General features: G+C 40.1%; 1 protein-coding gene across 5 annotated transcripts in view; it reads right to left on the bottom strand.

Annotated features, from left to right (window-relative positions):
- Positions 1-475: 475 nt before the first annotated feature.
- RALGPS1 (Ral GEF with PH domain and SH3 binding motif 1) overlaps positions 476-18,973 on the bottom strand; it is a 302,170-nt gene continuing 283,672 nt past the window's right edge. For 2 of the 5 annotated variants that reach the window (XM_018567671.1, XM_018567674.1), the window contains 7 exons: positions 18,688-18,768; positions 6,776-6,832; positions 6,402-6,507; positions 4,250-4,342; positions 3,883-3,988; positions 3,079-3,191; positions 476-563 (listed from right to left, as the gene is read on the bottom strand). In XM_018567671.1, coding sequence (XP_018423173.1) covers positions 534-563; positions 3,079-3,191; positions 3,883-3,988; positions 4,250-4,342; positions 6,402-6,507; positions 6,776-6,832; positions 18,688-18,768 — 586 coding nt within the window. In that variant the 3' untranslated portion in view covers positions 476-533. The remainder of the gene's footprint in view (positions 564-3,078; positions 3,192-3,882; positions 3,989-4,249; positions 4,343-6,401; positions 6,508-6,775; positions 6,833-18,687; positions 18,769-18,973) is intronic. The other 3 variants (XM_018567673.1, XM_018567675.1, XM_018567672.1) reach the window with 2 other exon arrangements.

Below are 18,973 nucleotides of genomic sequence, written 5' to 3'. Positions count from 1 at the left end.
TTGTTTTACCCCTTTTTTTTTTTTTTTTTTAATATTGAAAACTTTGAGACGGCCACAACACCAAGTGTCTCAGTGCTCTTAAGTTATAAAACTGTTGTTCCTCATGTCTTTGTCACGTTTTTGTAAGTAACACTGTAAATGTTTTTGTTTTTTTTGTCCAATCACAAAAGAGTTTAAACCCAACATGGGTCAATATAGAATCGTCTGGCACTCAAGCAGCTCAAGTTTAAAAATTAATTGTTTATAAAACCAGTAGGCAAAAAGTAGGACGCCGCGGTGTCATTTAATGTACGTCTGTGTCTTCTGATAACCATAGTTTTCATCAACCACTGGTGTATTCAATACAGTTAGGTGAGACCTTTTTGTTCTCATATGTGCAGTCTGTTCTGGCTCCACAGAAGTATGACATTTTCCTTTAGAACCTTGTTCAGAACTCCAGGAACTTTCAGTAGAAAAGTGCTTCTGGTTTTTCTTACTTTCAATGTCTTTTTTCTGGTTTTTGGCACTTTAAGCTGTGAAACAGGCTGTCATGGTCACTCAAAAGACATGAGATTGGTGGGTGCCTGGAAAACAATACAAGACAAACATCATTAGTTATCTTACAGATCAGGTTGCAGCTAAAACTGAATCTTATTTTTTAAGCCAAACTCTGGTCAAAATGTTATTTTAAATTTAAGGATAGTCTAGAATTTTTTACTGTAGTGGCCAATTCGCCCCCTCCCTTCCACCCCATGGAGATTTCCAATTTTTCTGTCCGACTGTCACAGGAAAAGGAAGTGAGGGGAACCTGTCAAATAGACACATAAACTGCAATCAAAACTTTACAAAGCAGAGTGGAAAATAGTTAGAACTTCTACCTTTTATGTGCCGAGGAGCGACAGGGAGTCGGCAACACAGGCCGGGAGTGGAAATGTCTGTAACATTAACAAAGCAGGGGCATTTATTGTCAAACTTGTAATGTGATGTTTTGGGGCTGCAAAGGACCCCTTTTATTAGCAACCAAAGATGAATGATAAAAGGTTTCATTGTGGTCCCGAATGATCGCATTAAGAAGTTTGTAACAAATGCTGCCGCTTTGTTAATTTTGGCGTGCTAGTGACATCCCAATACTTTGATTCTGTGCCTGGTGGTGGCACTATCTGTTGTTTATTCAATATAGCGCCCATTTGCAAATAGTTTTAATGCTGTAAGGAATGCACTGGATTTTATGATCCCTCTAAAAGGGACAACCTATCAATAAAACCTGAAATGGTTCAGTACTTCCCGTTTTTGGGAAGTTTTATTTTTCCAGTGTCCAAATTGGGGAAATCTGCCCTTACTTTCTGTTCCAATAACACCTTGTGAATCAGGGTCTTACTGGGGTAACTGACAATTCTATTGACAGCAGAGAATTATCAGTACATAAATCACATATTGCCAGGCGATTTTGTCACATTTTATAGATATTTTTACCCTGTTCAGTCTAATTTCTTAGCTGCTGAAAAATGTTAGGTTAAATGATCCATAGTTTCACTATAGCTGTGTGAAAGCAAATAAAATGTTTTACTGTTCTAAAACAGTCTTAAATTAAAGTTCTTCATAATCATAAAGAAATTGGCCTAAAATCATTAGTCTGTATTGGTTTTTTTTTTAAATGTCACCTGTCCCTTTAATGAGGAAACATGTTCCAAAGGGCACACCTGTTCCGGTGTTACTGTCAAGGAGGGCATTTCCCTTCACAGGAAGGGGTCATTACAGCCCCTTTCACACAGGCTGATCAGGAGGGGATCCTCTCCTGATCACAGCAGTACGGAGCGAATGTCACCGCTGTGACATCTGTGTCCAAACAGTTTTTAACTGCAATTACCAGACCCCATGCTAGTCTATGGGGAATAGGATGTAAAAGGACATGTGTCCATTTACATCAGATTACGCACGATCCGGTCCATTGAAATAGAACACTGTTGGAGCAACCACGGACTCCTGGTGTAAGATGATGCAGCTGTCGTAAGCGTTAACACAGCATGCTGCAATTGGTTCTGCTATGAAATGCAGGGCGACTACTCGCCTACTTTTCATGTGTTGTCTTGCTGCTGAAATTGGCAAGAAAACATCGCTACCTTGGTGCCAAAAGGACTTCAGAACCTGAAGTCACCAGCGAGAGAGCAATGCCTTGCTCCTCCTGCTGACGAGAGCAAAACATGCGAGTGAGTGTTTCACCTCCCTACTGTGTCCTGCCTTGCGATCCTGCTGCTGGTGAGTGTGTGAAATTACACTAGGCTAACCTTTATGGCAGCAGCGTTTACAGTTAAAACTGTACTTTTTTTTTTTTTTTTTCCTATTTTTAATAACCTTTTCTTTTTACTGTCACATGGGGACTGATATGTGACTGAATTCATGAAACCTCATTGGAGAAGACTATGGCTCCCTGGGGATCCATGAAGAGATCAGATGACCCTGGAGTCATATTTTCACTTCCAGTGGAGGACAGGTTTACTTGATGCAGAGATATCAGAGATTTAAATAGATCCTTGATGCTTCCTCTCTGTGCTGCATGTGGAGGTCAGGGACAAACAGTCCCGTCTCCACTCGCCCAACTTGGTGCTGGAATACGGAGCATGAACCCAAAAGTGTTCAGGAATGAAAAATTTCAGGTTCAATTGCTGCAAATAATATCTCCATCATTTGACTCTGCTCTCCTTCCTGATCAGGGCTGGGGATGGCAGCATCAGGGGCATTGGCCACGGTATGGCTACCAACCAAAGCAAGATGTGATCAATCTCTGTTGAGTAGTTAAAAATGTTATGGTGGTACCAGGCTCTTAAGCACCTTTACACTATACGTTTGTGGTTAGTGATGTGACCATGAACTTAGTTTGTGAAAATGCAGCCGATGTCTTACTGACTGTGTGCTGTAAACGATCTTGCTTTGACGTAATACTGTATTTTACATCAGTGACAGGGAAAAGGTTAAAGACATGTTAGCAAAGGCAACCACCATATTTCTATCCTGATAGGCTCCTTCTTAAAGTTATTTAATGGAAGTAGGCAGTTACAGATAGTGGAAAAGATGGAGCTGGTATAAAGTTGTCCCTCTTACCATCTGCTGCGTCTCACTCACCGGCGGCCTTCCACTCTTACATGCGTCGTCCAAGTGTTTGTGCCACAAGATCGCATGGAATCGAGAGCTTGTCTGGAACTTGTACACATTCCCTGGGCAACAAAAAAACAGAAACTCCGTTTTATCAAACCCAGGAGTGGAGATTGGCAATGCTCCATCATAAAAGCAAGTATTCACAAAATTCTGTCTGTGTGCCCTCTTCCTGCTCAATACTCTAGGCTTGTAGACCCGTAGTTCAAGTAGAAGAAATAAATACAGAATGTGAAATCATTTACAATCCATCAGAAAATAAAGCAGTTATATAGATAAAAAATTACTTTTCTGCACAGAGAAAGGGGAATAGTGGTAGGGGAGAGGCAAGACCCTGTCAGCCTTGTTTAGTTTTAATCCAGCTCTTTAGCTTAATGGCAAGTCTATGATTCTACAGATCGGGGATTCCACTCCACCCTTTTAGCAGTACAATGTTTGCACACCGCTCATCAATCATAAGCTTGCCCCTACATTTCATAGGAAGGATTACATACAGTGAGATACAGATCTGAGAAAGGGAGAGAGGCTGCGGTCCTGGCCACAGGCCTTCACTCACTTTGATTGTTAGCACTTTTCCACACTCTGCAACGGTTTGGCACATATTCCTGTTTTGGAAGTATCATTTAACATATAAATTTCACATAATCTCCCTGACAGAGCGAGTCATTGTCATCACACAATAAACACATTTGAAGTTGTTGAATATATCAGATTCCAGTATGTGGAGATCAGACACAGGAGAAGCAGACTTACCTTTATCTGGGTTGTTAAGCTGAAAAATACTTGGATGTTCCGGATCGTCTGGTAATACCACCATCCAGCCCAGGATTGACATCTTCTTATTGGGAGTGGACTTGTACTGAAAACAAGACAGTCATTAATATAAAAAAACAAAAAATCTCATTTGCGCAGTAAATATATGCTCTTCAGGTCATTCATAGATGCTACGTGTATTATATAATGGATTTCCTGTCATTTGATTTTCAAGCTCTGTGCAAGTGTCTGGGAAAGGTCAGGTAGGAAATTCTGTTTTCAAACTGTTGCTTTGCAATAAAAATATGTAATAGTCATGATGAACCAAAGATTTAAAGACAGGTTACTCTTAGCAATAAATACTCACATTTTTCCTTTCATTACCCCGTAAAGACTTGGCCCCGAAGTACAGAAGTGTAGACCCCGTGAGGGTCACCCAGTAACGTGTCCAGGAGGTCAGCTGTGCACAGAGAGGGATAGTATTAGCTTAACCCCTTCAAATATTAAGGTCTGAACCCAGTTTTTGCGACTTTGGCATGTGTTAGTAAAATTGTATATATCTTTGCAAATGCTTGGTGTATACAAGTGAATAATGCCTTTGTTTTTTCAGGACAAATCGGTTCTCCTGGCTCCTGATCAGTCATATGAGACCCAGAGGTGTCTGTGACAGCTCTGTCTGTGTTTATTTCTTTTGCTTGTATTGGTATGACACAAAAAAGTGGAGAAACAAATAGCCAAATCTGACACATTCCACGCAAAACTCCAAAAATGGACTGGACAAAATTATTGGTACCTTCTCCAAATTGCAAGAAATAACTGCATTCCAAGTTTTTGTGCAAAAGCATGGACAATCTCAAGGTTACAAGTCCATCTCCAGAGATCTTATGTTCCTGTGTCCTCTGTGCGCAACATTGTCAAGAATTTTACAGCCCATGGCACTGTAGCTAATCTCCCTGGACATGGACGAAAGGGAACAATTAATCAAAGATTGCAACACAGGATTGTTGGAATGGTGGATAAAGACCCTCGATCAACTTCCAGACAAATTCAAGCTGACCTTCAGACACAGGGTACAACTGCGTCAGCTCGCACTATACATCGCCATCTGAATGAAAAGGGATGCTATGGTAGGAGACCCAGGAGGACCCCACTGCTGACACAGAAACATAAAAAAGCCAGATTGGAGTTTGCCAAAACTTACCTGAGGAAGCCAAAATCCTTTTGGAAAATGTGCTGTGGACAGACGAAACAAAATGACCGCTTTTTGGTAAAGCCCATCATTCTACTGTTTTCAGAAAAAGAAATGAGGCCTGTGTGCATGGCATTATGAAATCTGATGACTACCAAAAGAATTCTGGGGTGCAATGTAGGGCGCAGTGTCAGAAAGTTGGGTATCTGTCAGAGGTCATGGGTCTTACAACAGGACAATGACAAAAAGCACACGTTAAAAAGCACTCTGAAATGGTTTCAGACAAAGCGCTGGAGAGTACTGGACTGGCAAGCATGGAGTCCAGATCTGAATCACATAGAGCACCTGTGGAGAGATCTTACAACAGCAGTTCAGAAAAGGAGCCCTTCAATCTAAGAGTGGTCCAAAATTCCTGCAGAGAGGTGTAAGAAACTCATTGATGGTTACAGGAAGCCATTGATTTCAGTTATTTTTCCCAAGGGCTGTGCTACCAAATATTAATTAAGGGTGCCAATAATGTTGTCTCAACTTGTTTGTGTCATACCAATACAAACAAAGGAAATAAACATGAGAATGCCTAAACATTTTGTAATTGCAACAATTTTCTTCACAAAGTGGTGCATTATCTGACAGAAATGCAGGGGTGCCAATATTTTTGGCCATGACTGTATGTGTTACATGGTCATACAGTAGTTAAGTAATTGCACCCACACATATATGTCTTTAGCAAAGGCAACTCTGGGAAATTCACAGTAATGAGAAACTGTAATAGAGGAGTACCCACCCATAGACTTGTATTGTGAGAAGGAACAGTAAAGAAAAGCCATAACTGTATACTGTACACAGGGTTGGCCTGATCCTTGAGATGATCATCTTAGCACATCACTGCGTTCTCACACAGTCTCTAGATAGCAGCTGTGAAACCTCCGTATATTGAGCCACTTTACTCACTTTTGCTTTAGCTTCCTTAATCCCATTCTCCCCTATTGGCTGGAATAATAATATTTTTTTTCTATTGGCTGTTTTCAGCCAATAGCAAATAAAATAAAAGTTCCATCCAGTTGGGAAAGGAAGTGAGCTTACAACAACCTTTTATATACGGGTAGTGAGAGATGGCATAGGTCACTTTAATTATAGATAACATGTCTTTTTTTTGTAGCAATGCTTTGAAATAACCAGGCTTGAGTTTCTAAACTGTAAGCGCACTCTTGTGGTCACTTTGCAAGGCTGTTAAAAATTTCTGGAGTTTATGAAACTTAGGTGTCCCCTTGTGGTAGTTTGCCAGTAGTACATTCATATTTGTAATATGTGCTAGGATCTGTGCTCTTACTGTTGGCTTCTTCCCTTCTTTGAGTAATGTTTTTCTTCTCAGTGGTCCTTCCATTGCGATGACTCCAGACGAACTTCCCACAATGCAACTACATGCACCTGTAGGGCTATAAGGCAGAGAGAAAAAGTTAACCATTGCCCATCTTTCATTACTCTGCTTTGACCAGTATTTTAAATCTTGGGACTGCGAGTTCACTAGGGCAGTTAAATGCTGTTCTCAGATTCCTCACTTGGATCTGTATCATAAATTCTGCATATCTGAACCTGAGAGGGACTGAGTTGCAATTTTTTCAAATTTTTATTTTATTTTTTATTAATGAAACCCATTGCACTGAAGCCCCGCTAACTGTATGCATATTTTCTAGTTCTACTTACCGACCCCCAGCCACCCCAGTCTGTATCCAAGCGCTAGATCGTTCAGAACGTGAGGAGCTGAAAGATAAAAAAATATATATACAACAACACAAGTGTGCGCGATACAGGCTGCACCTCCTCTCCAAGCGCGACAACAGATGCTGCACACATAATTGAGATGCAGAAAATGCTTTCTCAGTGTGTCTTACTCATGTCCTAATTTATATACTGAGTAGGTAAATAAGGATAATTCAATGCTACTTTAAGAGACCTTCTCCCAACAATATTCATTTTTAAGGCTGAACGGGTGGCTTTGTGTGATACAGCTATGTTGTGAAGATCCAGCACTGTGAAGTTCCTCAACTCAACTCCTCGACTCTGTGTTTCTAAACTAGGATTGTTGGCTTCACCAACCTAAGAGCAAAATCTCTAATGCACAAACATAGTAGTAACATCTGCAGAGAATGGAGGAAGATACCCAAAAATTTTTTACAGTGTTAGATACTTAAGGTCTAAAAGGTTAAATGCAATTTTAAAAACATGTTCTCCAATCTAAAAAAAAAATGTTTTGGGAAGGGTTACAACCCCTGTATTTTTTGTTACTGTCTGTGTGCCATTGGACAAATTTCCCTTACTTTCTGTCCTGGAGCCACAACAAGAAGTAAAAAGAAATCCTCTCTTACACAGTTGTTACTAGAAACGGGTATCCCCAATAAAAGATTAACTCTCACCTACTGTTAACAACTGTAAAATTCTGGATTTTTCATCAATTTGTGTCATCAGGACAAACTGAGATGGCGAATTTCCACGATGGGGACACAGACAGCAATAAAAACCTGAGGGGGGGGATTATTTCTCCCATTTTATCCAAAACTAAAAAAGATTAAGCTTAAAATATTGAGTGTTAATGTGATAATGAAGAGTTAAACCTGATATGTAACTTTACTGTGGGCAGAACATTCTTCTGTTCTGCCCTTTTTTAAAATTCCCACACCTTCCCTGTTCTGGCTTTTCAATCTCGCCAAAGGGGAGGCAACTTAAAAAAAATCCACTTCCACTGTGCTTGGTTCAACCAGTGTTGTGGGAGTCTGCTGCCTGCAAATGATGTTAAAAAGGTTCAGTGGTAATTACAGATGTTTAACCTCCCATAGGTGGTTGACTTCTTAAATATGGCTTACCAAGAATCTGTATCATGTTTAGTTTATATCTTATATGTTCAGATTATTAAATGTTTTCCATGAAGGAACACAAGATCAGTAGAATCTGAGACCATTGGGTTAAGCTGCCACCTTTAGGAGGCATTGGACACTGGAATACAAAAAGAGCCATTGGCCAGCCAAGTATAACCCCTCTCACGCCCATGATGCTTTAGTTTTTAGAAAAGTAGTATTAGCAGTAGATCATAAATACAGATGGGTGGGCACCTGTTTACCTTGATGAACTTCAAGAAACTGACTTTACGGTGAGTAAAAGAATCCTATATTCATTTTTATTTTATTAAGGGACACAGTATTAGTACAATCTTCAAGCACCAGGATGACCCAAAGCAGTCCTATTTGAGGGGTGGAAAACACAGCAAACAATGCCCCTAACTAGCCCACAAGCAACAACAGTGTAAATGCCAAGGGCCTTTTGCATAAGCAGAGACCTTTACATCCACCTGGTAAAACTTGAAGAATGTGTAAACAAAAGACCAAGTGGCGGCCTTGCAAATCAGAGAAACAGATGCTTGATGGCGAAAAGCCCAGGAAGCACTGGCAGATCCAGTAGAGTGAGCCCGTACTGGAAATGGTGGAACTTATCCTTAACCATGTAACTGAAAAGTAAACAGACTAACAGCCAAAAATGCTCTTTCAAAAATCGTGTGGAAACCACGGTAAAACGCTTCCGCCCTGGTGTGAATGACGCCTGAATGAGGCCTAACACTTTAATACTGTCACACCAATGAGAGGCTGAGGAAAAGGGGATTCTAAAAAAAAAATGAAGGAAAGCTAAACTGTAAATAAACGATTTATGTTATAAATGGTTTTTGCGCTGTGCTGGTGTTTGTGTTGTGATAAAATGATACAGGCGTATATTTAATTACAACACAAGGTATCACAACGCACGGCAATGCGCCACAAAGCTTTGCCATGCGCTGCCACAGTTAAATTAATGTTTTTTTACAAAAGAAAAAAATCATGCACTGCGATGTGTTCTAACAACGCACTGCAGCGCACGTGCCTGGCGTACACCACAATATGGTGCACATGTATGGTATGTGTGTGGGGGAAAGGGGGGTTGTGCTTTTTAAAAACATTTTTACACTTTTTTTTATTTTTCAATTATTATTTTACTGTTGGGGGGGCTTTGGGGAAATATTAGGGGTCTAAACAGACCCCTGACATTTCCCTTATGAAATAGAAAAAGACATTGAGGACACAAAGTCCTCAATGTCGTTTTCTGCAGCCTCAGCACTCAGTACAGAGGCTTCCCATTCATTCACAAACTGCTGATAGTAAGATATTTACTATCAAGCAGATTCTCAATGGGTAAAAGCCTCTGTACTGAGTGCTTCTCCCCATTGAGAAATTCATGAATGAACAGGAGGTGATGTAAATCACCTCCTGTTCATTCATAACTGGGGACACATAGTACTATGTGTTCCCAGTTATTTACAAACACTGGAGTGATCAGACGATCACGTGTCACTGTTAGGCAGCAGCAAGGATGAACTGAGGTAAACCCATGACACTTGTGAGGAAAGCAGTGGTGGAAAACTACACGCTGAAAGGGGAAAAGAGGCAGTGTGAGTGTGTGCGCGCGCAACACAGCTGTTAGTGACACAACACTTAAAGTTAACCCTTTCAGGATGAGAGCAGGAGAAATGGTATTATGCAATGTGCCATGCTCATATGGGGCAAGCCCCAGACTCGCCATAGTCACAGACCTGGAGAGTGTCCTGCAACTAACAAGCAAGATAAGGAAGTACCGGAGAGTGTCACGTGCAGAACACAGTGAACATGTCACATTCCAGACATACTCCAGAGGGATTTTTCAGTGATCAAGATCATACCAGAGGCTCTGGCCCTGGACCTGTCAAAACAATACACTAGGTGTCTGGGGAATGCTGCAAGCAGAGTCCAATGCTTGAAGGTCACATTACAGGCTTGCCCTGCATCTTCGTCGTGGTGGAGTTTGGGCACCATCTCCAAGACTGTACTGCACCAAAAAATAGCTAATCAGGATAGTTGCAACCTGAGCTCAGCCGTGCAGCAGAAACTTGACTGAAGACAAATTATCTGGATAAAAATTTAAAAATGTCTAGCAAAAATGTGTACATTACTCCAAGAAAAAAAAGAGGTCTATTCTCTTAGGACACCAATACAAAATGTAACCATTATGTCCGTGGGAGGGGTTATTGGCTGGCTGCTTTTTTTTTTGCCAGTCTCAAATTCCAACTAAAGGCAGTAGTACAACCTAATGTTCTCAGATTCTACTGATCCTGTATCCCTTGACAAATCATCAAGAAAACAAAAGAGCAATGATAATTTAGCACAATATAAAAATCTACATGGTATATTAATGTAAATCAGCAGTAATTCTTGAGTAAACTCGCATACAAACACAATTAATTCATCACAGTATAAAAAGTTAATTAACATATATAGATAGAGAGATATAGTGCGTGTGTGCATGTCTTTTCTTAAAACTGGATTTTCAAGCTCCGGTATAGCTGCAGTGGTGTAAGGGAGTGGGTGTCACACCTGACTGGAAGATTCGATTTTAAGAGGTGATGTTTTTTATTCTTTTTCAAATGTTTTGCAATATTTTATTTTTATTTCGTTTTTATTAAATGTTTTACTTTTTCTTTTAGGGGCTTTGGGGAATTATTAGGGGTCTAAACAGATCCCTGATATTTCCCTTTTAAAATAGAAAAAAAGATTGAGGACACAAAGTCCTCAATCTCTTTTTCTGCAGCCCCAGTTATAAATGAACAGGAATCCTCCTATACTGAGTGTTTCTGTTCATTCATAACATGAGGACAGAGTATGTTTACTATAACCACAATCATGAATGAACAGGAGGACATGTAGATCACTTCCATTCATTCATAACTGAGTATATAGTAACCATACTCTGTTTCAGGTATTTACAAACACTCAGCGATCACTAAGTGTTTGTACCCGCTTGCCAATCCTGACACGCTGTCACAGGAGGCTGGGTGGAGCGGTGCAGTAGGAGAGCTCAGCCTCCTGTGACAGCTGTCACCGCCCACACCGACATTCTCCTGGTCTGTCGCATGAGGCTGATCGGTGCGGGGAGGAGAGACGCCGGTCGCTAACAATGCTCTCCTCCCACACCGCTCGGCCTCCTATGACAGTTTCTCTTCTCCCCGTTGGGACACAGAGCAGCGCCCAGCGGGGAGGAGAGAAATCACGGATGCACCACTATTTTGGGCAACATTTTTTTGCCAAAAGTGCTATTTTCGGCTGATATGTTTCAGCAGACGATATATATTGGTGCATCCCTAGTTTTTATGTTTCTAAAAAAAGTTGTAATGATCTGCACAATTGGAACACTATTTTCTTGTTCCCACCTTGGGGGTGATTATTCATAAGAGTGCTAGATATAAGTGGGTGGCTTTAGAGGGGATATCGCTGAGTTCCCTTGCTGATTACAAACACAAGGGCGGTATGACCTTCACGTGTGAGATCTTACACTCTAGTAAACTGCATTGTTTGCTTATATGTGAAGGTGGATGCACTGGTGTTTCCAGCAATGATTGTGGTTGAAGGTGGACAGAGAATCTATACATGGAATGAGCTTTTTGTACTTTTTATACCAACTTAAGCAGACATTGATCAGTGGAGGGAGGTATGGTCGGCTACACCCCTCTAAAACTAGTACAAAGAATCATATAGGATTGGTACAAACCTTTTTCTATCAATAGAAAATGGAGGCTTTTTGAACCAACACACCAGACCAAACATTTAAAACAACAAATGTTACCATTTTAAATTTCTATGATTACATATTCATTTTTAAAACAATAAAACATTATTTCATAAAACCAATGATTACTCGTGCTGGTCTTTACAACCAATTTTGTGAATTATTCACCATCAAAGTACAGTAGTATATTATTGCAAAGCTGTCACATTAATGGTGTATATTATCATTCCATTAAAAAGCATTGGGTTTAGAGGTCCTCAACGTGTTTCGCCCAATGGGCTTCCTCAGGAGGACAAATCCATCAAACAGCCGAATATAGCTCAATATTGGGAAAGGCACGGAGTCAAGACATCAATTCCCTTCAGGGGGCTGCAGAGGGATTGACATACACAGGGAGAAGAGAGAAGGACACCAGCAGATGACACCGTATATAATAATACTATTGATCTATATTCAGGTGGTTTTAGGAAATGTTTTATTGTTTTAAAAATAAATATGTAATAATAAAAATTTTAAATTGTAACAAATTTGTCGTTTTCAAATGTTCTGGTGTGTTGGTTCAAAAAGCCCATTTTCTATTGATAGGCAAAGGTTTGCACCTATCCTATACGATTCTTTGACTTTTTATACTAAGCTGAATGAATTATCTGTGCTCTTATATGCCTTAATTTACTAAGAACACCAAGGCAGCTTTAAGTATCAGAAAAGCTAGGTTGGCTCTTTTATTTTGTGATAAAGAAAACATAGTTAAGCAGCAGTAAAGCAGTCTGCTGTATTCAACAGACAAAACAAATCTACATTTCTGATGGTTCACAGTGGATACTTCAAAGACCTATACAAGTATACTGGAAAAAAACAGGTAAAAACTTTTTACTATGTATGTAACTATTGTGCTTTGCAGTAACACATTTCTATAAAGTGATACAGCCTTGCATATCAAATATTCATCCAAAATGACATAACATACTGTTAGACTGATGGTTCTATGGTAAAACAAATTTGTTTACTCTTTAATTTCTCACCAACCAAAACAGATTAAATAGATTTCAGAATAGCATTTTAAACCTTTGAATTTTTAATACCCAACTTGTGCAGGTTTCTCTTGACAGTAATCACATACTCAGAAACATACATTGGGAACAAACAGAAGAAAACAAACATATTTCAGACATAACAGGGGGCATTTGTGAAAGAATTTATTATTTGTATATATCATACTAGATTTTGTACATTTCTGACAACACTGAGCTTTCCATCATTGCATATTCACTACATTATGGGAATGAAAATAAAATAAATCTATCTATCTAGTTGCTGGCAATATGAAGCACACACTGACTTCTTATTTCTCTCAGGGGTAATAGAAGTGTTGAGGTCTCCCTATATGCTGCAGAAATTACAAAACCACCTGATCGTGTCATTCCCCAATTAATTTTGTATTTTTTTAATACTGCTTTTCTGCCAGCCTGGAAATCACAGTCCACCATGGTGCTTGATAAAGGATTTTTTCCCCCTGAAATAGTTTTATTGCAAAACGTGAGTGGTTGACTGTGGCGCTGGAATAGTTGAATGGGCACTGTTGGCAATATCTGTACATAGTCAAATGCAGCCCATATGGCCCTTAACACGTAATTTTAGGCTGACCATACGTCCTGTTTTAAATGGGACAGTACTGTTATTTCCTAACTTTTTTCCTGGCGTTTCTTTAAAAAAATCTTTTATCCTGTTTTCCTTCTCAGAAGTGCGCTCTGCCTCTGTGCGCTTCCTTAATAAGACCGGCCGGCTGCATTAATATAAATGTAAAGACAGCCGCAACCATTCGGCCGGTCTTATTAAAGAGGCGGACAGAGCGCACTCCTAAGTAGTCTATGCCAGCGCTCATTCTTCCTCTGCGGCAGCACTGACTTGGAGGAAGTTACTTATAGATGCACAGAGCGCACTCGCGTCTATACATAACTTCCTCCCAGTCAGTGCTGCTGTGCAGGAAGAATAAGCGCTGGCGGGGACTTTAGGCAGCCATTTTATTTGATCAACAGCAGAGCTTTTATCTCAGCAGGGCAGTGCTCCAGAGTGTTAAGAAATCTCAAGGCTTGTTGCCTCCAAATCTGAAGAAGCATAATAATTTGGTTCAAAACTTTATGCTGTACATATCTACTATATTGTCATAAAACTTTTGTTACCATCTTACTTTTCCATGAATACTGAATATTACCGTCCTGTTTTTCCCATCCCCATTTGGCTCAAGGAAATATGGTGAGCCTACTTAAATTGCTACATTTGTCAAGATTTGGTGATCAGCACTGTCACTGAAAGCCTTTCAGCTATTTTGCATACCTTTATTATGGCCTTGTAGGAGGGGCAAACGCCCACCATTTGCAGGCAACCTTACTATTGTGGGAGGGGCAGAGACACAAAGTACTGAAGGGAAATCTGACCATTGCATGAGATGCAGAGACACAAACTACTGCAGGGAAATTTCAACATTATGGAAAGGGTGCAGGAAATCTCACTATTAGGTGAGGGGTCGACATACAAACTACTGCAGGGAAATCTCAACAGTGAAATCGGAGAGCAATAAAAAGCCAATTAAGCAATTTATTAAACCCTCTGGTGTTTACCTAAAACTGAAATGCGAGTTTTCTGGGAAGTTGGCATTGCAAAGACACTTCCATTAAACCCATAAAGTTGAAAAGTTAAATGCACCTTCTTTTAGGGTAACAGCTCTAAAAAATCTTGCAAGCTGTCAGATGCAACTACAGTATTTTGCATTACACAAATGACCCTTGCTGTAAGACACCACACATATAGACAGGACACACACGCTGAATTCTTCAACAAAATAAATAAGTAAAAACGTTTTTTTTTTATGTAACTCTACGCTAAAATTAACTGGAGGGAGTGAGCTGTTTTATTACTGTGACTGATGTATGTGCAGGAACTTAGGGCACGTTGGTCTCCGGTGTCCTGTCACCCTAGACTGCAGTAAGGAACTACTCCACCAAGTGTGGGGTGAAAGAGGAATCAGCTCCGCTATTGGTCTGGCCTAATGCCATTGAAATAATGTTTAGCTCTGGAGGATTGTCCCATAATGAGGTTCCATTGGGTTTTCTTAGCAAGATATTGACATGGAACCAGAACAAGGGTCCCCCTATCAATGTAAGAATTTCAGCCTTTGGATCTAATTTGTCAGGCACAAAAGAACCCACAAGAAAAACAATTTCCCAAACCTGTCCTTCTGTCCCACACAAGAGCACAGTTGGCAGGCAAGCTCATACATGCAGAATTGAAAAAGGAGTGCCTCAGTTGTGCAATTAGCTATCCAGATGGATATTAACTGTTGGTTTCCAATGCCAAGAACAGAGTGCTGGTAGCTTTTAGTGAAGGACTTTCTTTACCATAAAAAGTGCACCCCTAACTTTAACCTAACCTCTCCTCTCCTAGAAAGTGATCTAACCCCACAAATTAAAGCTCGGCCTCCCTCAAAAATTACAGTTCTAAACCCAATGACTAAAAGTAGGGATGCACAGATACTTTTCGAGTACCAGTGCCTATACTTGGCATTTTCATGAGAACTACCAGGGTTGCAGCGGTTGCAGCTGGGACCTGGCTCTGGCCCCCCACCACTGTCCTGAAATCATTAGTCTGTATTGTTTTATAAAAACTGTCACATGACAATAAACAAAAATATATCAGTACTCGTACTTGTAAGTACTCGGCAAGTACCAGTACTCGTACATTATAACAGAGATGTACAAATCCCAGGAGCTCCGTGTGCTCCTTACACATGACAGCTGCCTACTAATTTTTGAGTTTTTCTCTAGTCTAGTCTTGGAGCTCGAAAGTATCGCTACATGTACTCGTATTTGTACCGAGTACTGTACTTGGTATCTGTGCAACCCTAACTAAAAGTTCAGGTTACTTTTTTTAACATGTTAAAGTCATATCAAAAACTTATTTTCAGGGTTGATTCACATCATCGCATTAACATGTGCTATTCTCCTGCAAGTGTGTTGCTTTAAGGTGCCATTCAGTGTGAATGGCACTGCACCAACGCAAGTAACGTGTTGCGGTAATGTGTGTTACTGCAAAACAATAGTCTGAATAGTCCCTTAATCTCTCTTAATCTGCAGCTTTAATTAAAACAGTACCTGGTTATACTGCCAGGAAGGTCCTTCAGGCACTTCCTGTAATGGACTGATAATCGCCTCCGATTGGCTCCTGTGTTGTTACCCTGTCACCTGATCCCTAGGTGGAGACTACATGAAAGGCAAGTTAACACTGCCTCACCATGAAGCATAGAGGCCATGTGCATGGTTCTGTGTGGTGACATTGTTATTGTGTAGATGGGATGTTGTGGGGCAGCAAAAACATTACAGTGTGAACAAGCTTTGAGGTTGTGGAGAGTCCTTTGTACACTGCTGAGCAAGTGATACATTTAAGCAAAGATATTTCTGTCTCTTTATGTTCTCTCCGAGAGTAACTTTCCTTTTATTGCTGTGCAGTTACTGCGCTTAAGAAAACAAACTTCTTTTAGTGAATAAGGCCAATCATGTTAAGTATTTAAAATAAAAAGGAAAAGACATTATTCAGAGGCTAAATGAATGCTAATGTAATAACCTCCCTGCATTTCAATACTATTTTTAGCCATTCTAACAGTGTGGTTGGGTGAAGCTCCCGCTGTGTACATTGTGTTCGGACAATTGCACCTGCTGCTGTCAGAATACCTAAGTAGTACCTGCAGCTGATTAGCTGCAAGCACTGCTAAGGTGCCCATACATTGTGCGATTATCGTACGATAATTGCAAAGTGTATGGAAGGCGTGCGATCATTTTTACTGTACGGTCGCACGTCTTTTGTCTAAGGAGCAAGCTAGAAAACCAGCCGAGAATCGTACGATTTTCGGCTGGTTTTTAGCATGATCGTAAGATCAATGCCGCATGGGCCGGTGTGCGCACGCGCACACTGCCCGTTCAGCATTGCGGTCATCGGAAGCCCGCCCCTCAGGGGGGCGGGCTTGCAATAATCACAAGTACGATCTGCCTGTCCAAGATGGGCAGATCGTACGTTTTTAAAATTACTTTACAACCATCGCAAGACTAAGGTCTTGCGATGGTTGTAAAGTGTATGGCCACCTTTAGTCTGACAATTTTCCACATGTCCCATTAACTATCCAATCTACTCCCATTAAATCCCATTAACTATCCAATCTGTAGCCAATCTAACTAATTGTTGAGAAGATAGGCTTACCCACAAATCAAATTTTTGTCAAAGCGTAAATGTGACACAGTACACATAGTAATTAGAATTCATTGCATATCTTGTTCCCTTAGGAAGGTGTGGGGTTTATGTATGTATTTGTGTCCAAATAAATGTTTAAAATGATATAATATTGTACAAAATATAAATGTTATTAAACATCAGTATAAAAAAACATAAAAAATAAAAAATTATATTTTCCCTTTTTTTAATTACTTATCGTGTCTGAAATTTGGGGAAGGGGGTACTGAATGCTTCTTTCAAAGCTGCTTATGTAACTCTCCCATCTTATATCAGATTTGTCAGAATGTTTACATTATAAACAGTGAAGAAAACCAAAAATGATTAAAAAAAACATATTAGGAACTTGGTGTTACCATAGAGAATTCAGACTTCTGATTTTAAACATCAGGCATGCAGATGAAAATGATTACATTAAAAGTGTGTCCATCACCTGCATGCAGAAGATGCAGCTATTTTGTATAATGTACCAATATCTGTAGAGGCCGCCCAGTACTTTGTATAGCTGCTTCTGCCAGGCTTTAGTAATGGACACACTTCCCTGAGCACCTGTTTTTATTACAAGAAAATGCTGTGCTTTAGAGGAGGAGGCTCGGAGACACATTCGTCATGTTTCAGGTTTTACAGTATGATTATACGCCTGTTACCATACCAGCTTTGTCATGTGTACTGTACCTATAGACAAAAAATTTTTTTTTTTTTTTTGGGATACAGTGGGGAAGGATTAGAACTAGTCAGGTTTTTTTAGGCTGAGGTTTCTTCACTTCCAATCTAGTAAAAAGGTTGTCCCAGGACAGGAAGTCAGGGGGAATCTCACAAACAGCAACACAGACAGAAGTACATTTTTTTAAATTATTATTTTAAAGTTAAGTTGGGGATGCAAGAACCTCTGTCAGCTTTATATTGTTGTCTGTTTCCCCTATGCAGATTTTCCCTCACTTCCTGTCTAGAGCCCTTATCAATAAACGAAAAACGTTTTTGGTATAGATGCAAGGATTTGCATGAAAGTGTACCTAAAGCCAGACATGTTTTCTGTAGTTTTAGTTGGGAAAGGTTAGAACAACTGTCTGGATTATTTTTTGTGGAGATTTTCCTTTACTTCTTCTTCTGGAGACATAAAAGGAACTGAGACCAAATCTCTCCAAAGACAAAGAAATAAAGTATTCTTGCACAGTTGTGACGGGAATGTCTCCAGTGGAAGATTTCCCTTTACATCCTGTTTTGGAGGCAACTGCAAAATGTTTCCTTTCCAATCACTTTCTGTCCCAGTGATAATGGACACCAGGACAAATAGAGTGATTGACTGCCCACAGTGGGATACAACAATAGAAATCTGAAAGACGTTCTTACACTTACTAACATAAAATGTGAAAAACATTTGGGCTTAAGATACACCTATGCAGGGTAAAATGACAGTGTCTTTTGTCTTTTTTAGCTCAGCCACTGGCAACTTTTAGGAGGTTAGAATATGGTACAGTTTGCTACTTCTTACTGTGACAATCTGGGTCCTGAACTGTGTGTCTGGCACATAACTCACCCTCCCTTCAGCTCTGTATTAAGAGTATTGGGGCACACATGAAAAGGAAATTTCCAAAATACACTAAAACCTTCATTATTGGATGAGCAAAGTACAGTGTCTACCTCCACCTTTCTTACTAGCGTACAGGTGAGCTTTAAGGCTTAACTTATTAAAAAGGAGAGAACCCACCACCTCTATGTACCTGTACACACAGCTGCGACTTCTGGGTGAGTTTCGTACTGGGACCCTCCAGTTGGGACCCAGCGTGGCATACATACGACTCCTGTTTGCAAATTTAAATGTAAGTTTGACAAACCGTGCATGATGCAACAAAAAAAAAAAAAGACATGCAAAAAATCCAAATAACTGTTATTAAATGACCCCCCTCCCAAGTTAAAGCAATTCACAGTTCTTGGTAAAGCACTGAGTGGCTTGCAGGGTCATGCTGACTTGTTAATGACTGGAGTTGTACTAGAAAAGAATTTCAC

The sequence above is a fragment of the Nanorana parkeri genome, unplaced genomic scaffold (genome assembly GCF_000935625.1).
Source record: "Nanorana parkeri isolate BGI_ZX_2015 unplaced genomic scaffold, ASM93562v1 scaffold1081, whole genome shotgun sequence".
Taxonomy (NCBI): domain Eukaryota; kingdom Metazoa; phylum Chordata; class Amphibia; order Anura; family Dicroglossidae; genus Nanorana; species Nanorana parkeri.
The sequence above is the reverse complement of the archived record's forward strand: the minus strand, read 5'-3'. Positions and strand labels throughout refer to the sequence as shown.